The following is a 27,702-nucleotide window of genomic DNA, read 5'->3' as shown; positions in this document are numbered from 1 at the left end:
ACTCGGTGTGCAAAGAGTTTGTGTGGCTGCTGCGTGAAGTGGAAGGGTTTGCCTTTCGACAGATGAGATAAGACAGGTGGGCGGGGCTAGACATTACAGTGTCCTGGAAGTCTTGCTAAGGAGCTTGGTTTTATCCTAAGAGCAGAGAAAGACAGGGAGTGAAAGCAAGGGAGTGATGTGACCAGCTTTCTAGTAATTCTGGCTGCTGTTTAGAGAGTGGATTGGGGTGGGGCCAGCCTGGCAGCAGGGAGCCTGGTTAGGAAGCTGTTTCAGTGATTCAGGTAAGAGATGGTGGTGGTCCGGGCTGGGGGAGAGGAGGAGAGGGAACAGCAAATACCAGTTCTGTACTTTCCAAGTGTCTTTAATCTGTGAAGTAGGTCAATTCAGCACTGCTTTGATTTACAGATCAGAGCAAGAGAAAGGGCAGTGACACAGTGGTCCCTGAGTATGACTTTCTCATCTCATCTATACATCCCCCTAAAAAAGGCTGCATGACCTTGGGTGTTAAGTGAATGGTGTCAAGGACAGTCACGTCTGTGTGGGCCCCTCTTGTCAGAGTGCATTCTCTCATTGAGGAGCTCTTGTCTTCACAAAGGTCTGGAACTAAGTAGGGCATGGACTAGTGTCCCCATTTTTGCCCTCATTTTCTTATACCCATGGGCTTCCCCTCTCCCCATCATGTGGTTGTCTCCCTGCCTGGGATCTCCACCATTATCTGCTCAGACATTTGCTTCCCCCAACGGACTAGGAGGTGAAGCTGCAGCCTAGTCCTCTCCAACTCCTCTGGGCATGTAAATGCCTGCTGTTGTTTTATAGAATCATCGATTCTAGGATTGGAAGGGAACTTAGGGTCTGCTGGTTAAGTGTTCCTCCAAGTGCAGTAGTTCCCTCTGATATCCACACATCTGCAGTGCATTGAGCACACTCTTCCCCCAAGAGGCAGTCCTGGCATCTCAGGTGGATCACCTTCATGACTCCTTTCTCTGACTCTCCACAGCCACTGATATTTCTGTGAGGCCAGCATTTCATTCTGTCTGACCTTACAGTTTACCTGTCTGTTTTACTCACTCAACTGTGAGGCCTTTGAGGACTAAGATGCATGTGTTTTATTCATCTCAACATTCCCCATAGCCTTGTACACAGTGTCTGGCATAGAGTAGGTATTTGATAACAAGTAAATGACTGAATGAATGGACAAATGAGTAAATGAACGAGTGAGTGAGTGGTTAGCTCTCAGTGTTAAAAAGTTCTTCTTTACCCTCAGCTGAAACATGCTTCCTGCTAACCACCACTTTCTGAGCTGAAGTTCATGCCACACAGGACCACACTTTCCTTTTCCCCATGGTGGCTTCTCACCTGGTGGAACCACAGCAACCTGCTTATGTTCTTCAAACATACCAACCTGTTCCTGCTAAGCTTTTTCCCACTTTAAGCATTTTATACATCTGCCCTTTCTGCCTAGGACACTTGACTCTCATTTCGTTAATGGCCTTCTTGTCATTTGGGTCTTAGCTCAAATATCACCTCCTCAAAAAGACCATTTCTAACCACTCAATCTAGAGTAACTCCCTTTGCCCCTTCACCACTTTATCTCTCTGTGCTGAATTTGGGGTGATTTCCTCAGATTCATCTTCCAGTTCACTAAATCTCTCTTCATCTGTGTCTGTCTAACCTGCTGATTGAGGTCTCGTATCAGTTACTCTACTTTCATTCATAGAATGTATATGTGAATATTGTAAGCATTCTTATTTTAAAATCCTTTTTAGAATCTCTGTGTAATGCCCCAATAGAGATTTCTCCAATTTATTGTATCTGATCATCTCTCAGGAGTTGAGTATCTTTGTAGTTGTTGTCATTTTTAAGATGTAACTTTATCAGGAATTATCATCTATGAGTGACCCACATGGGTTACAGAGGTGACCTATCATGTTTATGATCCTGGAAGAGTTGTTAATTTCTTTTTATTTATTTATTTATTTATTTATTTAATTTTTGGCTGCATTGAGTCTTCGTTGCTGTGCACAGGCTTTCCCTAGTTGCAGTGAGCAGGGCTACTCTTTGTTGTGGTGCATGGGCTTCTCACTGCAGTGGCTTCTCTTGTTGTGGAGCATGGGCTCTAGGTGTGCGAGCTTCAGTAGTTGTGGCACTCAGGCTCAGTAGTTGTGGCTCATGGGCTCTAGGGCGCAGGCTCAGTTGTGGCACATGGGCTTTGTTGCTCTGTGGCATGTGGGATCTTCCTGGACCATGGCTCAAACCCATGTCCCCTGCATTGGCAGGCGGATTCTTAACCACTGTGCCACCAGGGAAGCCCTAGCTTACTTTTTTAAATGAGTTAGGACCAAACGTTCTCCGAGAAAATACAGATGAACATAAAACCCAAACCACTGTCAATTACACTCCCAGATTAACCACCATGAGCATTGTTTCCATCTACCCTTCTCCAGGGACTTTTTAGGCAGCCCCCAAGTCTCAATCTCCTGATAAAACTGGATTTTACTATAATCTACTAGGTTGTCACCTACAAAGGCACTGTAAGAACTTCAATCTGTACAGAAAATGCTGACCATTTACACAGAGGCTATTTTTTTTTTCTGCGGAAACCGTAAAGAACTCTAAGTTGTAAAGTTCAGAAAAGACTCTGGCGCCAGCCTGGCTGCAGTGCAAGGGGGAAGGTTTTTAACCCTGAGCCCCCAGGGCTTTCCCGTGGGGCAGGTGTGAGGCACCATGGCTCAAACCCATGTCCCCTGCATTGGCAGGCGGATTCTTAACCACTGAGCCACCGAGGAAGCCCTACATTAATTTCTTGATGAATACAAGATCAGTGCAAGAATTTGGGAACCAACCTTGTGCATGATGTAGGCAAGAGATGATGATTTGTTGTGTTTGGTTTCCCTCACCTGATTGCAGCGACATTAACTTCACATGTCTGCTTTGTCCTCAGACTGGAGCATCACCCAGTTCAGTGATACCCAGATGCCAGGTTCTTAATGCATGTACTTAATGTATAAAAACCACCCAGCTAATGCATGAGCATGGGACTCAGTGAAAACACAGATTTCTGAGATTCATTTCCTGGGTACTGATTACATAAGTCTGGGCTTGAGCCTGGGAATCTGAATTCTTATACAGCTCTCCATATGATTCTGAGGTACAGTGAAGTTTCAGTACCAGTGGTCCTATAAGCTTTAAGGATTGTAGTTGGACTTATTTTTGTCTTGTTTATTTCCTTTAAATAAAAGGATTGAAAGCAGCTTACAAGATATATGTAAGTACATTTTGAAAAGCAGACTTAAAAACCACCTACACAAATAAATAACCTAAGCAAGTGAGATCTGACTTTACCCCAAGACTGGAGACACACAGGGTAATGCTGTGGTTGGCGTCCTCACCAACATCCTCATCATGGTTATGGCTGTGAGCGATGTGTGAGCCATTATTATCCATCTCTGGAGACCCTCAACATTAAAAGCCCAGCTCAGTGAAATCAATTATGGAAGTAACAATAGAACTGCAAAGGGATGCTGCTCTTTGATAGGGTTTTAATATTTCTGAGGTCCCCTTCTGCAAACTGTCAGATTGCTCAAATACACTTATTGGTCTGGCAACACCCAAGAAGACTCCTCCTGGCACACTGATCTGCCTTGCTGAGTCCTCCCAGCCCATGTTCAGTCAGAAGCCAAGACTTGGCTTCTGCCCAAGCTGTTTCCTCTGCCCAGAGGACTCCTGTACATCTCCAAGGCGCCACTCAAATATCACCTTCTCCAGGCAGTCCTCCTCCTCCACCTTCTTCATTTCCTTCCTTCCTTTTGTCCTTCATTAATTAAGCCCTTATCATGTCCCAGCACTACACCGGAGCCCCCCAACTTCCCTCCGTCTCAGTATCTGCCACACTGCAGACCTTCCCAGCCTCATCTCCTGTGACGCCTCCCCTCACTTCTCTGGTCTGTCCACGCTGGCTTCCTGTGCTCCCTTCCTCTCTCTGTAGGACCTTTGCACAGGCTGTGTCAGTCTTCTGCCTGGAATGCTCCTCTCCCCTCACATTCCTGCTGTCCCCCACCTAAATTGTTCCTTCCTGGCACCCTGCAGTTGTCTTACTCTGCCTGCCTTCACATCTGGGACATAACATTTCTTTTGTGATTCCTAGGTTACCCTCTGTCGCCTTGACCACAAGAGTGCAAGCCCTGTAACCTCAATGCCTAGCACCGAGCCTGACATACAGCAGGTGCCTGATAACTTTGTTAAATGGGTGAAAGAAGACAGCCTTGAGAACCACAGTCTCTCTCTTCCTTTGGATCAGTCATTCTTAAACTTCTTTTGGCCATTGGCCCCTTTGAGAGTCTCACGAAACCTAGAAACCCTCTCTGTACAGATACACGTGAATACTTCTTCACATAAAACTCCCATATTGTTTCAAGGTTCAAAAACCTTACCCCAGATAAAGTGCTTGCTTCAGCAGCACATATACTAAAATTAGAACAGTACAGAGTAGATTAGCATGGCCCCTGCACAGAGATGACATGCAAATTAATGAAGTGTTCCATATTTCTGTTTGGGATGAGCAGAAACAAACTAGTATATACAGGATGGATAAACAACAAGGCCCTACTGTATAGCACAGGAAACTATATTCAGTATCCTGTGATAAGCCATAATGGAAAAGAATATGAAAAAGAATATGTATATGTATAACTGAGTCACTTTGCTGTGCAGCAGAAATTAACACAACATTGTAAAGAAACTATACTGCAATAAAATATATTTTTTTAATTGATTAATTTATTTTTTTTGCTGTGTTGGGTCTTCGTTTCTGTGCGAGGGCCTTCTCTAGTTGTGGCAAGTGGGGACCACTCTTCATCGCGGTGCGCGGGCCTCTCACTATCGCGGCCTCTCTTGTTGCGGGGCACGGGCTCCAGACGCACAGGCTCGGTAGTTGTGGCTCACGGGCCTAGTTGCTCCGCGGCATGTGGGATCTTCCCAGACCAGGGCTCGAACCAGTGTCCCCTGCATCGGCAGGCAGATTCTCAACCACTGCACCACCAGGGAAGCCCAGCAATAAAATATTTTAAAAATTCCAGATAAAGAGGGCATTGTTTATTAATTCCAAACTAAGGTTCTTTTCTAGAGAGAGCAGCTTATGAATTGTATACACATATCATGATTTAAACCCAATACAAATCGAGATGAATGTGAGACTCCCAGCATCTTAAAAGCTTATGTGTTCAGATGGCTTCATGTAGATACCATGCGGGTTGGTGTGTTCCCTTTAAGAACTCAACTCCCTGGTTTTTTTTTGTTGTTGTTGTCGTTGTTGCAGGAAAGAGGACAGCACAGAGGCAAGCACACCAAACTGGAAAATATTTACATCCCTCCCAACTGACTAGCGGAGCCGAGGTGGCCCCGTGATTTGCGGTCCCTTCCAGGGAGCTGAGCTACAAGCCAAACGACCATCTTCCTATTTCAAGTCACTCTTGACAACGTCTCTACTCTGTATAATACCAACCAGGGAACCAAAGAGATGGCTGTTAACTGTCAGAAGCCCGTATGTATTGGCACAGAATTGGCGAAAGGAGGCGGGGGCTGGAGCCCCAAGGTCCTGGCTGGCTCAGCCACTCCTAAGCTTTGCTCCTGCACAGATGACTAACCTTCTTAGAATTTCCACTTCTTCATCGGTTTGAGGGGCATAAAGCCTACCTGACAGTTTTGTTCCGACAACCTAATGAGCTAATGGCTGGGAAAGGGCCCTGAACACTAAGATGCTTCCCATGTGTCAGGGATCATGGCTGTTGGTAAAGTGTGATTCCATCCTCTCTCACTCATGGACTGACGTCTCCTCAGGAGGGCTGTCTACCGTAAGTACTCATTACAGTTCTACGTAGCTGCCGCCCACGATGGGTGATGTGAGGTCTGGCAGCAGGACGGTTTAAGAGACATCTGAGAGACATCACCTTGCTATTCTAGAGCTCCAGCTGGGCTAGCCTGTGCAAAACATTGTATGTGTGTGAGCACCTTCCTTGGGAGAGGGGCCATGGATTTCACTAGATTCTCAAATGAGACTGGGACCCCCAAGGGTCAAGCACTGCTAGTCTAGGGGGGAAGGACTCTTATTAAGGAACCTGGAGACCCAGCTCTGCCTCTAACTGGCCAGTGACTTTGAGGCCATCCCTTGGCCTCTCTGGGCCTCAGTTCCCCTTCTGTGAAATGGGCGTGACCGCGTGCCCTCCAGCATCCCTCCCTGCCTGGACCTCTGATGAGTCTGTAGCCCCTCCGTCAGAGGAGGCTCGTCCCGCTGCAGCAAACATCATCGGGGTTCTTTCTGTGGGGCAGCCTCTGGTCAGCTGGGAAGGTCCCGAGCCCAGCCTCCTTGCTCCCAGAATAAGCAGAGATTTCTTCTTTTCTAAACATAAGTCACTTCAGGCCACTGTGTCCGTGAATTTCCCACCCCCCACAAATAACCAAAGCACCCCAAAGTGCCCAAAGTACTGCAGCCCTGTTTCTGCTCGTCTGGCCCAGCAGTTAAAGAGCATTGTGGCCCAGTGGCTGTGCTCAGACCGAGAGGGTTTGCTCCTTCTTAAAGACTTCCCTGTAAACTGCAGCGCTGTGAGGCCACCTCATTCAGCAACCAAGGGGCTAACAGGGACAGCTGAAACCTTAGCACCCCGAGAAAGGCCGAATGAAAAGCAGGCTGTGCATGGTGCAACCTGATTAGCTGAGTTCTTTCTTGAGGCAGAGGTTGATGGCAGGAAGGCGCCTGGTGGGTGGGGTCTGCCCTCATGTCTGGGACCACAGCAGAACCAGGGCTGGGCTCACACAGGTCCCACGACCCATAGGACAGACCTCAGAGAGTTCCTAGTCTATAGTCCTCAGGCCAGATCTGGCTCACAGACATGTCTTGTTTAGCTTCAGTTTTTGCTTTGTTTTTTAATTGAGGTTAAAACATGTGTAGCATAAAATTTACCATCTTAACCATTTTTAAATGGCCAGTTCCCTGGCATTAAACGCATTCACATCATCGTGCACCCATCACCACCGTCCATCTCCAGAACTTTTTCATCTCCCCAGATGGAAACTCTGTGCCCATTAAACACGAATCCCTTATTTTCCCCTTCCCCAGCCCCTAGCAAGCTCCCTTCTACTTTCTATCTCTATGAGTTTGTTGACTCTAGGGACCTCATATAAGTGGAATCACACAGAATTTTTTCTTCTGGGACTGACTTATTTCACTCAGCATAATGTCCTCAGGTTGCATCCATGTTGTAGCATGTGTCAGAATTCCCTTCCTTTTCAAGGCTAAGTAATACTCCACTGTGTGGGTAGATCACATTTTGCTTATCAATCTACCTGTCGATGGACGATTGGGTTGCTTCCCTCTCTTGGCTGTTGTGAATAATGCCATGAACATGGGGGTACAAATACCTATGTTGTATTTGTTAATATTGGAATTAGCAAATAACATTCAAAAGCCAAGAGATTTCTCATTAAAATCTGGATTTCTGGCTTCTTTTGGAAAAACAGTGAATCTGGCAACTCAGGGCTTCTAGCTTCCTGGCCACACTCAGAGCTGAATGAGGCCAGCCACTCCCTCCCCTACCGACAGGCACACAGCCTGGGGGGCCTCAGGCCCCCAATCCCTCCTGGTCTCCTCCTCGCTCCCCACCTCACCTGCCTGGTCTGCCCAGCACCCTCCGGTTATGGGTAGAAACAGAGACCAGAGCTGGTTCCAGCTCTGCCACTTGCCTGCCCCTGTGACCTTGACCTCTCTGAGCCTAAGATTCCTCTTTCGGAGGGAAATGGGAGAGACGGAACCTTCTCCGACATCCTTACGGAATCGTTGAGACAGAAAGAAGGGGATGCGTGGTGACTGGAATGTGGGGTTGGGGTATGAGGGACAGGGACTCATTAACAGCACAGACGGGGCAGGCAGCTTAGGGTTTGGGGGTCTGTTTCTTCATCTGCAAAATGGGAAAAGGGACCATGCCTCCCCCACGGGCTTATTCTGCGGATTAACTGAGACAGGGAAGCTTAGAGCCCCAGCAGAGGGCTTGGCACACAGCAGGTGCTTCACACGGGTTACTTTGGAACAGGTGAGGGCTGCGTTCAAGGGCTCCAAATCCCCATGGCAGCAGAGCAACACCCAGCGAGAGATGTGATGTCCTGGTGTCACCGGGACAGCCTGGCTGCAGAGTCCTTCAGCCTGATTTCAGAGCCTACCCTCTGCCTTTTACCTGCTGGGGGCCCTGGCAGGTCAGCCGCCCCTCTGAGCTGCAGACCCCCAGCTGTCAGACGGGGCGATATCCTGGTCCTCACCAACGCAAGGTGGGTAAGAAACGTAAGGTGCCTGGCACAGAGTTGATGCTCTATAGAGTTTAGTTTCCCTCCTTCCCTTCCCAAGCAGAAGTCTCTCTCTGAGGTGAAAAGTATGGCATGTTTTCCAAATATTTCCCCAAAAAAGAGAGGAAAGAGTGTAGTTTCTAGCCTCCCACTGGAGCTCTCCCGGGTTCATGTGTTCTTGGGGTTGAGGTGTGTCGCTCCCTGGGCTTCCTTCCTTCATCCAACCAGCATTGAGTGCCAGGCACGGCTACAGACCTGGAGTTACAGCAGAGAACAAACAGACCAAATTCCTGTTCCCGTGGGCAGGTTTTATATCAGTCAATAGGTGAGTCGGCCGATCATCGCTCAGGAAGTGCTTCTTCTGAGCTGGCTTTACGAGGGGCCCTGGCTTCACCCTCAAGGCTCATCTCTGTTGCTGCATGTGCTTTTCCCAAGAAGGCAGGCTTGTCCTGAGCCCCTCCTGTCACCCACCACTGGGTCTTTCTACCCACCGTGCTGTTTCTGTTACCTCGGTCCATCTCAGAGTCCCTGCCAGGGGCCTCTGGGTCACTTCAGGGCCAGCGAGACCCTCCTGAGGGGAGCCGTCCACCCCACTGTACCTGGGACACCTAAGAGGCCAGGTGTGGCCCCGGCAGAGCCTCACCTCTTTACCTTTAGGCTTTGGATGGATGAAACGGGAAGGTGGATGGAAAAAGCCCTTGGTCAACTCTTAAGTTCTGCGTAAATATATAGGATTTGACCTTCACATGCTGGAGAGATGAGAGACTACCTGGTGTAGGAGAGAGATTAGGGTTTCAAACAGAATCGCTGGTCTGGAGTCTGGGTTCTGCAACCTCTGAGCTCCGAGATCATGGGAAATTCACTTCCCCTCCTCAGTTTACTCACTTGGCAGATGGAGCAATAAAATACCTGCCTTAGCACCTGCTGGGAGCGTTAATAGATACACTGCATGGGAAAGCACTTTACAGGCTTCAGTGTGGTGCATACACTCTCATGTCATTAATTCACATCATTAATTAAATGCACACCCATTATGTACCTACTGTGTGCTATTATGAACAAGGTGGTCTGTCTTATGACAATTTGGAAGAGGCATCCAGGCTAAGGAAGAAGAGAATCGCTTGTCAGATGGTTGTACCGCACATTCGTAGATGGTGATTAGCAACAGCCAGCGAGTTGGCATGGCAACATTTCCCCATGAACTGCTAGGCAGTGTTCTTAAAATAGGTTCACTAGAGGTGTGGCAGAAGCGAAGACACACCGAGTCCACGTGGTCTGATGGCTCTGCCCTTCCCAGGCAGGCCAGTAGTGCGGTAATTAAAATAACAGATCTGGAAGCATCCATCGTTAGAGCCAGAGACTTTAGTAGTAGCACCTTGCCTTTTCCCATTTGATAGGTGTGGAAACTGAAGCCCAGAGAGGTTAAGTGAACACCCATAGTCACACAGCCTCTTGACGGCAGATGGAGTCGGATCTGGTTCTGATATCTCACACAGGGTTCTCCAGCTGTGCCACCATGCCTGTTCTTCTGATCTGGAATTTTAGATCTGGGTCTGATGCCATTAATTTTCTAATGATTACAATCCACATGTCATCACTTACCAACATGTATTCTATCAAAGAAGTTTCCCCACGTTTCGCCCTGGGGAAGCCCTGAATCCCAAGATATCACGAAAACTCACTTACTTCTTAACTAGGCTGAGATGATTGTACTTTAAATCCACCCCTTCACAGCCTTCCCTACCTCAGTTTCCCAGTGTGAAAATGAAGCAGCAAAGCCGATCAAAAGTTTATGAATCACTCTGTGATGAGATTACTGTATGAGCTTACTTATCCATCATTGCAGAGGACGGGGAGCCCAAATCCTTTAAAAGATGAGTTTCTTTCTTTCTATTTGTGTTACTCAGCAATCTGTTGAGTAAACTTCCAAACGTGAGTGTGGCTTTTCACATTCAGGCTGGTAAGCTTTTTTTTAAAGAGATTCACAGCTCTTGTTTAATTCCAGGGTGAAATTCCAGGTCTGGAATGAGAAACTTCTTGAGAACTCAGTCCACATCGGAGAATAGGGTGCTAGACATTTTTGACATATTTTAGACATTCAGCCTCTTTTTCTGTGTTCAGACAGTGCCTTGCAGCTGGAGGGGCTCTGGGCTGGGAGTCAGGGGACAGGTGTGGCATGAACCCTGCCACGCCCCCTCTCTAGGCTACCAGTAGAAGATTGCCCTCTGTAGTGATGATTCTTCACCCTGTTTGCATGTTGGACTCACCTGGAGAGCAGCTAGAAGTCCGACGCCCACCTCCCTCTCCAGGCCACCTAAGTCAGGTTGTCTTGCGTGGGTCCCAGGCAGGGATCTTTAAAGAGCCCCCCAGTGATTCTAATGGGCAGCCGGGGGGAGAACCACAACACTATAGCCTCACAGTCCCTTTTCGTTCTCCCATCCCCTGTGTTAATTAAATTCCCGGATGCCATTGTGTGTTTCTTTTGTGTCAGACTCATTTATTTTTGTTCCTTGCTAGGAAAGAAATGTATCCTCAGAGTTGACAGGAGGATAGTTCTCATCTTTGGAATATTTTGGACCATGAGTCAGCGTGGTAACTTCACCTTTTAAGCAGCTAGTGGACCTATGAAAATGAAATGCGTAGCATGCTGTAGCATTCAGCTCCACTGTAAGCAGAACTGGATGCCAAGCACTTGGTGGCTGATCATGGCATGGTTACACGAAAGTTCAGATTATACAACTGAGTGATGCAATAGGCACACAAAGCAGATTTCTTGGGTACAGTTGCTTGAATCCTGAAATCTTCCAGAAATAGATAGTCTAAGTCCAGTGTGATATATAAATGGACTAGTTGTGTAAGCAAATAGAAACAGATTTCTATTCGGCATTTGCACCAATGGCCAGCTGGGTTCCTACCTGGCTCTGAAATAAATTTTTTGGGAATGCTCTGGTACTTTAATGGGCAGAGAAGAAGAAACCCGTGGGGTTTATGGATGTATTTAGTCCTCTTTCCTGTTTTATGAGAATTTCTAGAAAAAGATAGTATATGCCTTGGATCTAAAACTGCTTTTAAAAAGTCAATAGGCTTAGGGTGGAAGGATTGGGCTTGCTTTATCCCGTTTCCCTAAATCCTACTCTGGTTTCAGCAAGCACAGGTCCCATCCAATCTGACGTCTGCATCCTGGGCATAAATGTATTACATAGAGTCATGGGAAGACTAATGCGGGAATTGATACCATCAAAATAAGGTTTGCTTTAATAACAATTTTTTTTTGTCTTTGAAAAACATCATCAGGCTATGCCCAAAGGTAGACTGATGATACCTTTATATGGTGGTAGAATCAGGGAAGAGAAAGACGAATGTGCTGAAAACTCAGTATCAACTCTATCAATATTTTCTTTTTAAAGTAAAGCGCTATAGCACATTGTTTGCAAATATGACATTGAAAGTAATGGGGACAATAAATATCTATGCAGCAATGTTATAACTATTAACTATTAGACAAGGACAAGTTCTGCCTGTCACAGAGATTGGAGAATGGGTTATGGGCCAGATACATGGGCTTCGAACTATGACTCTGCCACCAACTGGTTGTGCAAGCTTGAACGGAATACTTACCTCTCGCAGTCTCAATGTCCTCCAGGGAAACATCAGGGAAGGTGTGAGCCTTAATGAGAGAGCACAGGGTTTTTTTTTTTAAAAAGCACTCAGCACATATTAGTGCTCTGTGAACATTGAGAACCTTCCCTCAACATTTTGAAAATGGTCCAGACACATTTCAGTGCCGTGGTGGGACATGCTCCACCAACCTCAGCCGGGCGACTGAGATGATCTCCCAACGTTCAGATTTGCACAACCAACTTTTGCTGGTGAAGCAGGAAAGGGACTTGGGTGTCACTGGCAAAGGTGATGAACATGGCTTGTCAGTTCATTTTGGCAGAACCTCCCCAGTCTCCTCACTCTTCCAGGTTGAATCCTGGGCAGATATCACATGAAAGCTGTGAAGCACAGACATCAGTGTGGAAACTGTGTACTTTCCTCCTGGATCCCAAATGCGCAATAACTAGACACCTTGCAATTGCATGAATCGAAAAGGACTCCTATATTACACATCTCTATTAATCAACACAGGGTCAGAATTTTGGCAGTCCATGCTCTGCCCCTCCCCTCGGTTAGAAGCATTGGTTCACATGGAAGTGGTCTGGCAACATAGGCGGACCCCACTTCCTTTTGGATGTTCTGCAGTGGGACCCTCCCTTGGGTCCCGGAGCAGTGGCTGTCCCCAAACTCCTGCCTGCAGTGAAATGAACAGAGCAATCAGTCCTCGGAGATGCCCATCAGATTCCTGACCAGTTGTGAATCGGACTCAATACTCCTTTCTGTGTTTTCAAGATTTGTAATGATTGCTGAATCTTGTGTAAAATAGGCTGGCATTTTCTCTTGTTACCAAGATGTATTTTTCTATGTTAGTTAAATGTATAATTTGTGTAATTTTGTACATTAAAATGTATCCTTTTTCACAGTTAAAGTTTTTTTTTTTCTTTTTTGAATGTTTAACTTATTGATGGTTCCTTACATAGTGTTGTAGACCCTAACACAATACAAAAAGGCAACGAATCCAAGACTCTTGATTTTTGGTGGGGGATAAACGACCTTCCCAGAAGTCAAATCCACTTCTCACAAATAATCAAGTGATGTCCTGTGTGATCCATTATATGCCTGTATTGGTTTACCATTTTTGCTGTAACAAATTTCCATGAACCTAGGGGCTTAAAACAACACATATTTATTATCTTACAGTTATGGAGAAGAGAGGTCCGAAATGGGTCTCACTGGGCTATACATCAAGGTATTGGCGGGGCTGTGTTCTTACTGGAGACTCTAGGGAAGAATTGGCTTCCTTGCCTTTTCCAAATTCTGTCAGCTGCCTGCATTCTTGGGCTTGTTCTCCCTTCCTCTGTCTTCAAAGCCAACAGCATTGCATCTTCAAATCTTGCTCTGGCTCTGGCACCTGCTTCTGTTGTCGCATCTCCTTCTCTGACTCTGACCCTCCTGTCTCCTTCCCTCTTTCACTTATTAAGGACTCTTGTGATTACATTAGGCCAACCTGGATAAACCAGGATAACCTTCCCATCTCAAGATCCTGAACTTTATCACATCTGCAAGTTACCTTTTCCAATGTAAGGTGACATAGATACAGGTTCTGGGATTAGGAGGTAAACATCTCCTAATGTTTACCTCCTAAACATTATGAACTGATTTGGAGGCAGCAGAGGAAAACAAACATTTTAGAATCAAACAGGCCTGCATTTGAACTGGATCTCTGCCACTCTCTGGCCATATAACTTTAGGGAGGTTGCTTTACTTCTCTGAACCTTTTTCCTTATTTCCACAATGAGTGCAATAATCCATTACTTGCCTCACAGATTTGCTGAGTGTCATGCACCTAACGATAAACTCCAATTCCCTTTTTCTCATTTTTGTAACTTATGAGGTTTTCTTAAAAAATCATCTTCTTGTGTGTGTTTGCCAGAAAGGTCCTGATGGAGAATATGCATCAGAGCTGAGTGGCGTCTCCCCGCCCGTTCTGTTTGCTGCCCTCACCCTGAAGCCTTCCTGGTCTGACAGGATGAGCTGGAGGCTTGTCCTTCACCAGATGTCATGGTTTAACCCACTTATGAGCATTCCTTCCCTGGAGGACTGAGAGCCATCAGAGGACGGGATGGGGAAGGTGACAGCCATCCTCTGGACCAAGTGCAGTTTGCTCAGGTTTCCTGGGCTTTCCTCTATTGGCCTCTGCCAGACGCTGCTCCCCTTGGTCTCCCTGCAGGCTGGTGGGTGCATTTCCTAACTTATACCCTGGCTTTTTTTCCTGCCTCCCTTCTTCTGTTACACTGGGGTTACTGGTCTCGAGATGAGGAGATGTTGTAGAAAGAACTCAGACAAACCTGAGGTGGAATCCCAGCATGGTCACTTCCTGGAGGTTAACATGAGCAGTAGGTTTAAGCTTTGTCATCCTTGGCATTCCAGCCTGGAAACGGAGGGGACAACATCTGCCAAGGGGGCTGCTGAAAGCACGATGTAATGTGTGGAAATAAACAGTGTGTTCATAGACCCTGACATATGGTAGGAGCTCAATAAAAGTCAGATCCCCCTCCTCTAGAAGACAGGAGAGATGAGGAGGAAAATAAAGTCAGATGAGGAGGAAAATAAATTCAGGAGGAAAATAAAGTCAGTGACACAGTGGGTGCCCAAGATGTGTGTTGGATGAATGTGGAATGATTAGTTGCCCAAGGTTGCATGGAGGACAGGATTCAAACTCAAAAATCTAGTCTCTTCTAACTATGCCAGGTCCATGCCTTTGTCTCCCCTTTCCCAGTGGGAGCTCTTCAGCCAGGCTTCTTGGGGGAGGGAAAATGATACTGGTTAAGATGCAGACTTTGGGACCAGACTACTGTGTTTCAATCCAAAGTGGCATCATTTACCAGCTGTGACCCTAGACAAGTTACTTATCTCCCTGAGACTCAGTTTTCTCATTTGTAAAAGTGGCTAAAACGGTACATATCTCAAAGGCCGCCGTGAGCCTTAAAAGAGTAGCTGTATGTAAAAAGTCTACAATGGTCCTTGGCATGTAGTAAACTCTGTAAGTGGGAATTATTCTTATACTTTCTTGCTTCTGCACAAAGACAACTCTTTCTCTCCTCCCTCTGTGTTACTCCCTCCTAATCTTGACAACTGCCTAGCCCTTTCTCCCAATGAAAAGGGTTTTCTTGGAAAGTAGTGAGATCTCCATCACCTGCGGTATTTAAGCAAAGCTGGAGAGACAGTCTCCTCAAGATGTGAGCGCAGATTCAGGCAACCAAGTATGAGGATTGACCTCAAAAGTTTCATCTAACTCAGATTCTTGGTTTCTCTGATGTTTCTATGAGTTTGGTCACCACAAATAGTTTTGGAGCTTTAGAAGAAGTTTCTATGTGGTCTTCAACAGGAAATTTCCTTGCCTGGAATGTGCTGGGAACAGTATTTCACAGGATAGATAGAAGGTTTCATTAAAAACACACTTCCACTGCACCCCAGAGTCTTGCAGAGTCTGGGACTCCTGGAACCAGTGAGGCTGGGTACTGAAGGGACAGTTCCCAGCACTGGAAGCTGGCAGGGTGAGAGGTGGGGTGCAGCACAAGGCACTGAAGTTCCCAGCTGGGTCCCCACCCAGCCTGTTGCCGCATGTCTGAACTTGCTCGAGGAGAGGGTCGGCAGCTGGTGATTCCACCCATCCAGAAGGAGCAGCTGGGACCACCATGTCCCTGGAGACTCTTAGGACTCTCTGCCTGATAATGATCAGGGAGAAATGAGCGAGGGTATCTAGGGAAGGCACATGGCACCTGGCTTTGAAGAGGGGTAAAGGGGAGCCCCAGCAGACCGACCCCCAGGCCCCTCGCCCTTCACCCTGGCCCTAGTCAGAGGATGCCCGGGACTCCCAGGCTGCAAGCTCCTAGCTCAGCAAGGGTACGCTGCATCAGGGGTCATGGGAAGTGACCCTGGAATGGGGAATATTTGTCTGGGTGACTGACAGGAGTGTGTGCATGTGTGTGAGATGATCTATCTCTTTGTGTGTCTTTTTCTGGTGCGTTTCTATTTAAGCTCCCGACTACCCATATTTCTGGTGTGGATTTGTGTGTGGGCGTCCTGTCGGGGTTTATGCGTGTGGAGTCATCTTGTGACTTTGCCTTTGGCGTGAGAATCTCTTTGTTGTGTGGATGTTGCAGGCATGAGCCTCGTGTACATGTGTGAGTCATTGGTTCGCGTGCAAGCGTGTTCTTCTGTTGTCTGTCAGTGTGAATGCGGACCCAGCACGTCCCTCTTTCCTTGCTGTTTCATCCTTCCTGGTGCACAGCACCGCCCGGTACACTATGTGTGTGTTTGTCTCTTTCCTCCTTAGAATGTCAGCTCCCAGAGGGCAGAGCTCGGTCTATTTTGTTCACAGTACTGTCCCCAGTGCCAACAACGTGCTAGGCACCAGCAGGGCACTCAATATAATAGTGCTGAGTGAATGAATGCAGTGTCCAGTGTGTGAGAGTCTCTCTCTGGTTGTGCAATCAATCTCAGTGTGTTGCTGTCTATGCGCTGGGTTGGGTGACTGAGAATTTCTGTTGTGTGTGTGTGTGTGTGTGTGTGTGTCATTGACTAGGAACATGTACAAGCATGTATGTGTGTGCAAAATTGTCTCTGGTGTGCGTGAACGAGCCTACGTATGTCTAGGGAGCGTGTAGTGTAATCGACTGTTGTGTGTGCCAGCATGTTCGTGCAAGTCTCACGTGTTTGTACGGCATAATTGTCTGGTGTGCTGGTACCAACCTGTGTGTGCCTCGGGAGCGTGTGCGTGTGCGTGCTCGCAGTTAGCAACCCTCGCTCTCCTCGCGCCCTGCGCTCAGCCTGGGGGCGGGGAGCGGGGTGGGCGGCGAGGGCACTGCGGTTCTGCTGCCCGCCCTCGGCGCTGCGGCGAGGGCTCGTCACGGTCCCTCCCCGCCCTCGCTGCGGTCCCCGCCTCCCGGTCCTTTGTAGCCTGCCGCTGCGGTCTCAGACAGCCGCCCGGAAGCCCCGCCCCTGCCCCGCCCCGCCTCGCGTCCCGCCCCGCCCCGCCCCGCCCCGCCCCTCCTCGGGCCGCAGTCTCTCCTGGGCAGACTCGGCCCTCACGGAGCGCTGAGCTCGGCGCACAGAGGTGGCTAGGGCCGCGGGCGGGCGGGGGCGCGGGCGGGCTGCCGGCCTTGGACCGGTATGGCGGATCGGCGGCGCGCGTGGAACACGGAGGACGACCTGCCCGTGTACCTGGCGCGGCCGGGCAGCGCGGCGCAGACCCCGCGCCAGAAGTACGGCGGCATGTTCGCCGCGGTGGAGGGCGCCTACGAGAATAAGACCATCGACTTCGACGCGTACAGCGTGGGCCGCCGAGGCTCCGCGCGCACACCGCGCAGTGCTGGCCGGCTCGACGCGGTCGGCCTGCCGGGGCCCGGAGGCAGCGAGGACACGGCCAGCGACGTGAGCGATCCCTCGGGCTCGGCAGTCAGTTCGCCGGGCGAGCGCGACGAGCGACCACCTGCGCTGCGCATCCGCTGCCCCGCGCCCCGCGACCTGCCGCTCGGCCGGGACAATGGCCAGGTACCCTCGGGGCGCGCGTGGGCCGGACGGAGGGGACGGGACCCTCGGGTCGCTGGGCGTGGGGCCGCCCGAGGGCAGTGCCCGGGCAGGAGTGCTGGGGCCACTGCGGCCAGGCTTGGGAGAGCTACGGAACGCCCCTCCCCCACCCCATCATTCAGGAGGTTCGGAGAGGTTGTGCGACTCGGTCAGCGTTGGCCAGCATAGTCCGTGAGACTCCAAAGGGTCTTTCGAGATCCAGCCCCCCCGCTCCTCCACTGCAGAAAGGGAGAGCGAGGTTCTGAGAAGGGAAGTAAGTTGGCTAAAGCCGCCACATGGTCCCTTAAAGCGCAGAGGGACCTCTGGGGTTAATTTCATCCAAGGATCCTCATTTTCTGCTTTATGAAAAGACAGGGAGCTCTGTTCCGCATTCATCCCTTCATTTATTCACTCACTCATGAGGAATTATAGAGCACCTACTATGTACCAGGCGCTGGGAGAGGTTCAGTGAAATGCCTGTGGTCACATGGCTTAAAGCTTAAGCCTTTCCTGAGTGCTCCCTCTGTATTTTCTGGGGAAAGGATTTGGTTAAAGATTTAGATCGTGGGGCAGACAGAACTGGTAACCGCTAGCCGCAATCACCGACATCTTCAGAGGATGCTCCTGGGTCCCACAGCACAACGCCTGTGTGCTCACTTCACAGAGCAAGTTGGAGGCAGAGAGGGGGTTTGAACCGGGGTCAGTAGCTTCCTAGACTTGGAGGTTCCCCCCCACGAAAGTGGGGAAACATCAGGGAGAGGGAACGCCAGGCCGTGGGCCCTATGGCTCATCTCCCTTTAGCCGGGGTCGCCAGAGCATTGGGGGAAGATGGGTCGACGACCCAGCTTTGGGATATATGGGTGAGGTGCTTGGAAAACGGAAGTTGGAGCACCCGAGAGCCGACGAGCTGTAGCCTTACCCCAGAACTCCATGACTGAGCACTGCTCAGGTCCCAGGCCCCTGATAGGTGCTGGGTTCCCTGTTTAGCACTCCGGCCCCACCCTAGGCCAGGGTGGGTGACAAATTCATTGTGAAAATTAAATCAGTTAATGCCGCTAGGTAGTGAGCGTACAATAAGTGTTCGTTGTTTATTATGAGTTTGATCCTTATCATCATTTTTATTAACCCTTCTCCCCTTAAATGCTCTGAGAGGCATACAGTGAGCCGGGAGGAGGCAGAGCTTGATCTGGACAGAAATCTGGGAGGGCTTCCTGGAGGAGTGGGGGGGGGGTTGGGCTGGCCTGTGGCTGCTACGACCCAATAGTGGGTCTCCTGCCCCCACCCCCACGCCCCGGGTCTTCAGTCTCGGTAGCTCGGGAACTCTCCGTGGTACTGAATCCTGAGCCTCGCGAGATGAAGGTCTACAGTGAGGGTGTGTGTGTGTTGCGGGGGGGGTGCAAGGAATGGAGATATCGAGAAGGTCCCGTCTCCTTGTCCCTATCCCTTCTATATCTTGCCCTGCCCACCTCCTTCCCTAGTGTCCGACCTCGCTTGGGATCCAGGCTTCACAGCCCGAGCGGGAGGCTTCGGGGCCGCAGACCAAGAAGCCGGGGCCAATACCGGAGAATCCTAGTTTCCAGCCAAGGCTCTGCGTCCTCTTGAGCCTCAGCTTCTTCATCTGTGAAATGGGGGTGGCATCTCCCAGCCTCCCTCAAGGCGTGGTGGAGTATCAGGGAGGCGAGAGAGCTTTGTGCATGGCCGGGAGCTGTGGAAGAGCGTCCCTGATGGAGCTGCAGTCAATGTCACCAAAGCCAGCATCGCCCCTGGGCTCTGTCTGGGATGGCTCCGCAGCCGCGCCTCGGCCCCTGGGGACGCTGATCCCTTCACCTCTCCCACTCCTCTTTCCTCTCCCCCTCTAGCCTTCTCCCCTTTCTCCATGGCTTCTCGGGTACTGGACAAAAGGCAGCGCCTCCGGCGCGCCAAGGGCTCCAGGAGCACGCGAGGTTCGGGACTGTGGAGCCTAGGTGCTCGCGGTTTCCCTGGGGGGGAGAGTTTTACTTTATGTGGACCGAGCAGCCACGGGGTTCGGGTTTGGGGGCCGGCGGGCCTCGCTGCTCCTGAGCTTTGCAGAGGGTTCCGGGGCCCTTCTCCCCCGCCCGTAAAGCTCTTTCCCGGGGAGGGAGGAGGGGTTTCTGCGGCGCAGGCGCAGCGTCTGCCGAGGCCCAAGGCTGTGCAACTGCGGCGCTTTGTACCCGGGAAGTCCACTTGGGAGCGGTGGTCTGTTTGGCCAATAGCAGACGCGTGCCCCTCCCCCGATACGCAGGAGGTTCTTCTCTCCAATCCTGGAGCTTCCCTGCCCAGACTGAAGCCTGGGAGGGGCCCTGGTTCGCGGAACCTAGCCCTTAGCAACGCTGAGGAAGGGGATGTAGAGTCAGAGAGAGGGAGACCTGCAATTTCCGGTCAGCAACAAGAATTTAGAACCCAACTCAGAGCCAAGAATGAGCTCTAGACAAGTTGTGCAGGAACCTGGCTTCCAGATACTGCTCTGCTGCAGCTAACATGCTTTGTATCTAAGATTTCATTCTATCTCTGTAAGCCTCAATTTCGCACCTGTGAAATGGGAAACTTATGGTCTAGTGTTCCTGGAATACCAAGCCGTTTCTATTTTGTGAACATACAACCCTATCTCCACTTTAAGGCCCAGGCATCTCTTGGCCTTCTGTCCTGGACTGGAGGACTGGCCTCCAGGTGGCAGTGGAGGTAAAGGCTTCAGGCCCTAACCTGAGTGGTGGGAGCTTTACCAGGCCTGGCACCCCTCCCTCTGGGTGGCAGCTGGAAGTAAAGAAGGTGGGGTCTTTTTACCGAGCCTGTGGGTTTGGGTTTTATAGGCAGAAAGTAGAAGGTTGGCATTTTAATCTGCCTGGATTTGGGAGGCACCTGTCTAGCCCTATGGGGGCTTGCTAGGGCTCCCCCCCTTTCTCCCTCTTTCTTCTTCTGTCAAGAAGTTAATCAAGCTAGCCCAGGACTCTTGCCCACCTCTCCCCAAAACAACACCTGGATTATGGGTGCTGGGGCTGGTGTCCACTGTCCACTGGGAACCAGGACATCCTCTTCCCCCTCCTGACCGCTAGCCTGTCCTGGGGGCTCTGGGCTCCTTAGTGCCAGTGGTCTGGCTCTGCAATCAGCAATCACTGTCTGGTAGACAAGGCTCTGGGGATAAGCCGGTGGCCCCAATGGCAGGGGGCCGTGTGATGAGAGAGGGGCTGCAGGCGGTAGAGCAGGTCAGCCACTAATTAGGGCTTTGTCTCTGGGGTCCCTGCTGCAGGGAGGGAGGGAGGCTGGTTCAATGATGGGGGTGGGAGGAGTGGCAGAGAAAGGCTTTATGGAGAAGCCCTAGGAGGTGAGTCTGGGAGAATAGATAGGCTTCTGTCTGAGGTAAGATATTCAGAGAGAGGACACAGTTTGAATAAAGGCTTGGACTTGGGGCTGGAGATGTGCTCGGTCTATTCAGGGAGTGGCGCCGCGGAGGGACTAACGCAGGCTGTGGAACGAGAGGCCTGGGCTGCATCCTGGAGGGCCTCGAGCGCACCAGCAGCCGGGGCGGATTCTAGGCACCCGGCCCACACTCCCTCCCCCACGCAGATGTTCGGGGAGGCCTGCAGATGCACTGCTGCACACCTGTGGCGCTGCCCACGGCCTCTGCCTGCGCACCCTAAGTTCATCTCTGGCTTTTAATGGAGCCCTGAAAACCAGACCTACCCAATCCGAGAGCGAGGCCGGGGCCCAGCAGAGGGCGTGTGCGCGGGGTGGGGGTCGGCGGGGCTGGGCGGTTGGGGAGGGGGCGGGGGGCGGAGTGGGGGGATCTGAGGGGAAGCGCTTCCTGGTTCGAGCGGAGAGGGGCGAATCGGGCTCGGCTCCGCGCCGCCGGGAGGAGCTGTCTGTCTGCAGCCCCCTCCTCCCGCCCTCGCCTCTCCCTCCTCCTCCCGCCCTCCTCGCGGAGCCGGGCGGTGCTGGCAGCCGGAGCGGCAGCGGCGGCGGGCGGGCCGAGCAGCCGGGGCAGCCGGGCGCGTGGGCAGCCGCGGGCGCCGAGCCTCCGTCCCTCTCTTCACTGAGCCCGGGCCTTTGTCACCGCGCCCGCGGGGAGCGGGACCGAGAGAGAGCCGGACAGGGCGAAAGCCAGCCCCACAGGTCCACCGGCCGGGCGGAGGGCGCCAGAGGGGGGCCATGTCTTACCAGGGCAAGAAGAGCATTCCGCATATCACGGTAAGCTGGGCCCCCGCCCTGGCCCCGCCGCTCTTGGCGAGGTGGTGGTGGTCGCCGCCGGGGTCGGGATCCCGCTGGGGGACCTAACGGGCGGCCCCCGAGGGGCTTCCTGCGTCGCGGCGGGTGGGGCGGGGCCGGTCTCGGCCTTGCAGCCTCCTCCCCCCCAGCCTCTGGGGACAATGTGGGGGAGGGCAGCCCGGCGGGGCGGGGCGGGGCGGGAGCCTCGGGTCCCTCTCCCCGCGGGCTTGCAGCGGCTGGCGTGGACCCGGAGGATGCGGAGCTGAACAAAAGAGGGAGGGGCGCGGTGTTCGAACCCCCTCCCTCCGGCCCTGGAGCTGAGCCTCCAGCGGGCGGCCTTTGCACAGTTTAGCGGTTGCACCTCGCGGCTGCGTTTCTTCCCCGCCAGAGTAAGGAAAATGCTCGACCACCGCCCCTCCCCCCCGCCCCCCCACTCCCCGCCCAAACCGATGAAGTGGAAGTCTGGACCTAGAGACAGCGCCATGATGGAGGAGCCCCTCCCATTCCTCACTGCAGCTAAAAATAACCTGATGGGGCGGCCCTGGCGGCTGTGTCCCGGGAAGGGTTAACACTGGGGGGGTGGGAATGGTGGCGGTGACTGAGCAGTCCTCGGTGTCCCTGGGTGTGGCCGGAAACAAAGGATCCCTGGTCTTTATGCTTTGTCTCAGGGTGGGGAGCTGAGGACGCAGCGGGTCCAGAGACCTGGCCTCCACCCCATTCCCTGCCTGGCACCAGAGTTGAACCAAACCATTCCTGAGGGACATGGACCACAGGTGCTGGTGAAACCCATGGGCCTTGGGTGGCTGATATCTGAGCAGCCAGGTGCTGGAAGGCATGATGGAATCCTCCAGGGCAATGCTTGAGGTTTGAGGGCAGGAGACCTAGCATCCTCCTTTATCCAGAATCCAGGCGCAGGGATGGTCCCAGCACACCGTGGAGAGGGCAGCCCTGGGTAGGGGTGAAGAAGCTGACATTTCCCACTCGCCCGCCCAGTGTATTGTGGATCCTGTTTTCTTGAATCTTCTCAATAAATCTTTCGAAGGAGGCATTGTCCACATAAGGTTCTCAGAGGCTGGAGCACTGGTTGGGGGCGCAATTGAGAGGAAGGTTGGGAAAGAACTGGGACCCCTTGCCTCCCCAGAACAGCCCTGCGTTCTGCCCAACTCTGGATTGAGTCTCTCTTAGAAAACTCCTCTTCCGCCCAGCTTCAGGTCTTGTCAGCAGACCTTTGCCGAGTTACCATCCAGAGATGTGCCCCCTGAGGGTGGGGACCACCTCTTGCCCATCCCTAATCCTTGCCCTCTGAGACACAGCGGTATAAGTGACCAATCCCTTAACACTGTAGTCGGCTAAGAATCAATGGAAGGGATGTGGTTGCCCTGCGCTAGGCAGTGTGAGAGGAACGAACTGGATATTTGCATGAGCCGGTCTGCGCTTTCTGACTCTCCATCCCTGACCGCAGGGGAACTGAGGCAGGAGATGGAGGTAGAGGGAATGCAGTCAGGAACCCGGGGTACCTTTGTGGCTATTGCCCATAGCAGGTCTCTGCCCCATTCAGGATCTTGGTTTCCAAGAAGCATGTTTAGCCAGATGGTCTTTGAGGCAGGTGTATGGGAACAGTGCCTCCGGAGTTGTGTAGTTCTGCCTGCACAGCCACAGCGGTCACCCTGCCTGCGGGCTGTGGCCCTCTGGAGTGGAGATAAACTACCGAGGCTTTTGCAGCAGACGGATCTGGGTGTGCATCTCTGCTCTGCCTCCTTTCTGAGGCTCCGTGCTCTTATATCCAAAGTGGGCTTAGCACTGGCTATTTCACAGGACCCTTGAGCATCTGAGAGGACACTGGCAAAGTGCTTAGTGTTTGGTAGGCACACAGTAAGGGCTTCAGAACTGCTGGCTGATCCCGCTGCTTTAGTCCTTTGTGCGAAGCAGGTAGTCAACCCGTGTGTAAAAGAGAATCACATGGAGTGGATCCCACAGCTTCCATAGCATGGGGAGGAGAGATGCTGAAAATGCCCCTTATTTCCTGGGAGAGCTGTCCTTGATGAAACATTTGTGTTTAATTTGGCCCACATAGTCCACTCCAGCTAGGAAAATGTGTGGTTTAAAGGAGAAGCCAGAGAGGATGGACTTGGATGGAGCTCCTTTGTAGGACCCACAGCTTCCTGAGGACCTTTTGCTGATAATGTACGTGGTCTGACAGGAACCAGAATGCCATTAAATGAATGGATAGGCATTGTGGCTTTCCACATGCTGCACCCTTAACCTGTTCAATCAATAGAACTCATTTGGTAAGTTAATAATAAGCACCTGGTCTGTGCCTGCCACTGTCTGGGTGCTAAGGAAAGTGGGCATGAGATGGACATGCCCTTTGCCTTCACAGAGTTTAGCAAAGACTGACATTTCAGCCTGAAATAGCAACAAAATGTTGGTGGGGGGGGGTGTTATAAGGGGAAGTACAGGAGGCTGAGGAGACCACAGCAGGGATACCCAGCCTAGTCATGGTGGGTGAGGAGGGAGGGGTTCTGTAGCAAAAGAGTGTGGCCCGTTGGAGAAACTGAAGGAAAGTCAGCATTGCAGGAGCCCGACCTCTGTGACCAAGTGTGGCTTCTCCGTGCAGTTAGAGCAAATCCTGGAGACGGTTAAGATGTTTTTGGCAGCCACGGTATGTGTGGCCTGTGGAGGGACCCAGGGGGGCTTAAAAAAGGACCAAGATACAGGTGTCAGCTGCATCTCCAGGTCCCCACCTGCTTGGTGTTGGGTCACTGTGCTCCTGTGAGCCTCAGCTCGCTCACCTGAGCAAAGCGGGTAAGGTCTCAGATTCAGCAGTGAAATCAGAGGTAGGAGAGAGAGTATGTGAGCAGAGGGGGAAAAGGGACACTCCAGACAGGGCGCAGTGTGGACAAAGGCAGGGGCACGGCTGAGCCACAGAAATGCTCTACTCATGTTGACTGTGGTGTCTTTTCCTCTTTTCTCCGCCTCAGCCTTTTTCTGAGATGCTAGAGTAGCCTGCTAGAGAAGAGGGAAAAAGCCGAAACACTTGGCTTCAGCCCCCATGGATTGTTTCAAACATTAATAAAGCTCTCTTTCATGTGTGGCTTTTTTTCTAAAATTAATGGCATAGCCGGGATTAATTTAGTTGAAATGGTTTTTCGGTGGTTAAGTGAGTAGGGGCATCCTGGGCGTGGCTCTAAGCAAACAAAGGCACAGGGCTCCTGGCCCCGCAGAAGCAGCTGTCCCAACAGAGCCGCTGAAGGGGGAGGCAGGAGTGTCCACCACGATGGTCATGAAGTATTGTTATTACAGAGAAGACATCATGAGTTTGCAGACCATTACAGCATGCAAAAGGATTTCCGTGATCTTTCACTGGGTTTTCAGAACAGTCCTGTGAGGAAGGCAGCCTGTTTCCCAAAGAGTAAACTGAGGGTTATAGAGACTTGGAAGCTTCTTCAATGGCTTGTGGAGGAATGAAGAGGTCCCGTTCAAGCAGGGAGGGTAGATGGGCTGGTCTGCCTGGTAAGATAGTCACTGTCTGATTGAAATCTCTGTGTTTTTGTGTGTGTGTGTGTGTTTTTGTGTGTGTGTGTGTGTGTGTGTGTGTGTGTGTGTGTATACAGTACTAAAGTTCAGATCATAAACATTATGTGTGTGTGTCTGTGTGTGTGTTAGATCAAACAGTAAAACAGTAAAGATGAGCAGAGAAGAAAGAGATTATTAAATAAAAATTACATCGGACTGAATTAGTTATTCTAATGGACAAATATGCAAAAAACTTGCTTCTTCCTGAGGATAGCATTCAGCCTACCTATAAATATTTAGTTTATCTCGTTGCCTTTTTATGCAAAGGATTTAAATGCCTAGAGTGATTTATCCTGCATATAGTGAAATCAGAGGGAAGTAGAATAGCAAGACTGAGGCTCAAGGAAAAGCAGAGACCAAACCTGCCAGTGATTTGGACCACTGGGGGTATGCTTCTGGACATATGGTCCTGATTCAGAGCTTCTGTCATCCAGGGCAGAGAAGCCGACATTCTCAGTTAGGTCAAGTTCATGATCAGACAGGAAGAAGCGGGCCATTTTCTCTGGGGAAGAATTATTTTAAATTACATTCTTAAAAAGTGTTTGTGAGCATACAAGTGATACTGAGTTGTGACATCTTCCATAACTTAACGATGCCAACTTAGCACTGATTGCCTGTGTCTTGTAATGAACTTGGCCAAGACTGAATACCTGGAAACACATGATATCACATATGTGAATGTACCAGGCACATAGTAAGTGGCTAACAGATAGACGATAGTTTCCTTCCCCGAACTCAGGCTCTCTTTGAGGAGGTGAAAATTCAGAATGGCAGGTAATCAACGACTGTTAACTGCATATCTTAACCGTTTTGTTCCTTGAACTGTGCAAGGTGTCATGAGCAGTTAAAGAATATGTATTTCATGATCCTGACCTTTCCATCTAAGTGAAGAATTGCACATACATGGAACGACTTAAAAATGGCCAAAGGGTAAATGTGGAATGGAGCACAGGTGTTAGAGAAGTTCAGGGAAGGGAGGGCTCAGCATTGGCAGAAGCAATAAGAGGTGCCCTCTTGGGGCTTAGGGGATGGCCTGAGCTAGGTGTTGAGGGATTTGATTGGTGGAGACAAAGGAAGAACATGCAAGGCAGGTGGAACAGCAGGGTCAAGACCTGGGCTGGGGAAGGAATGTTGTCAGAAGAGAATGAAGAGTTTTACATAGCTAAATCCGAGGGTGGGGATCTTGAAATAAATTTGAATGGCTGGGGGATTGGGGAATTCTACAAGGCTTTGGAAGTCAGGCAGAATGCACACAAAGTCATGGAAATAGCCCATGGGTTCTAAGTCTGGCTTAAATGCAAATGGGGTATTTGATCTTAGACAGGTCAGTTCTCTAGGCCTCAGATTCCTTTTCTTTACAGAGTTAGATTAGATAATTCAGCTCCTAGTTATAGGACATTCTGACTTTATTCTGTGGGTAATAGGAAACCTCTGGAAGTTCTTGAACTGGGAGGATGGTATAATAAAGGCAACATGGAAAAATGTGGATTCTGAAGCCAGACTATTTGGATTTGAATCCTGGCTGCTCCACTTACTTGCTGTGTAATTTTGGCAAATCACTTATTTTCTCTATGCAGCAATTTTCTAATTTGCAAAATGGTAATAATAGTAATACTCCATAGGGTTTTTTTTTTCCTTGAGAATTAAATGACTTAATATATGTGAGATATTTAGAATAGTACCTGCACATAGTGTATGCTCTATGGGTTAGCGGTTATTATTCTTACTGCAAGATGGTGTATTAGTCAGCTTGGTTCCCTAGCAAACAATCCAGAGTCTCAATGGTTTCCAGCAACATACATTTATTTCTTGCTCATGTTACATGAGGGCCTGGATTGGCTGTAGCTTTGCCCCTGGCTGTTGCGAACAATGGGCCTGCCCCTTGTATCTCCTCACCTTGAGACACAGGCTGAAGGAGCAGAGGCTTGAAGCACAAATGCCTTTAAGAACTCCTGCTCAGCTATGGCACATTTCATATCTGCTCATAACCACTGGCCAAAGCAAGTTGCGTAATCAAGGCCTAAACTGATGGCGAGGAGCACAGTGTTAGTCTTTCTGGAGCAGATATGAGGATTAAATGTGAACATCGTGGCCCATGAAGGATGCTAATAAAGACCTGTTGGAGGTGATAACGAGGTGGTCAGGAAGTTGAAGGGGTGAGTGTGAAAGAAGAGGCCTGCATCGTTTCCTAGGCTGAATTAGAGTTAGGAATGATCACCAAATTGAGGCGTCTCACTGGGCAATTAGAAACACAGAACGGCGTGGGGGTGAGAGGCAAGGCCCAGAGATAGAGACTAAGGACCCGTGTACAAGAGCCACTGGTGGAAGATAGGAAAATGCAAGATATTCCAGCAGCCAGTGGTTCTCAGCCCATGTGCTGTGAGCACAGTGGTGTACTGAAAAATC

At 50.5% G+C, this 27,702-nt stretch overlaps 1 protein-coding gene and 1 non-coding gene across 2 annotated transcripts in view; both read left to right on the top strand.

Moving 5' to 3' along the window:
• Nucleotides 1-4,440: 4,440 nt before the first annotated feature.
• On the top strand, nt 4,441-4,547 carry LOC112063793 (U6 spliceosomal RNA). The gene has a single exon (XR_002891180.1). It is a non-coding gene; the product is annotated as a U6 spliceosomal RNA (small nuclear RNA).
• A 12,556-nt stretch (nt 4,548-17,103) lies between these two features.
• CRMP1 (collapsin response mediator protein 1) overlaps nt 17,104-27,702 on the top strand; it is a 66,668-nt gene continuing 56,069 nt past the window's right edge. The window contains exon 1 of the mRNA XM_024119398.2: nt 17,104-17,484. Within this exon, the coding sequence (XP_023975166.1) occupies nt 17,104-17,484 (381 nt within the window). The remainder of the gene's footprint in view (nt 17,485-27,702) is intronic.

This window comes from Physeter macrocephalus, chromosome 7, assembly GCF_002837175.3.
Source record: "Physeter macrocephalus isolate SW-GA chromosome 7, ASM283717v5, whole genome shotgun sequence".
Classification (NCBI taxonomy): Eukaryota; Metazoa; Chordata; class Mammalia; order Artiodactyla; family Physeteridae; genus Physeter; species Physeter macrocephalus.
Note: the sequence above shows the minus strand (reverse complement) of the source record. Positions and strands in the feature narration are given on the sequence as shown.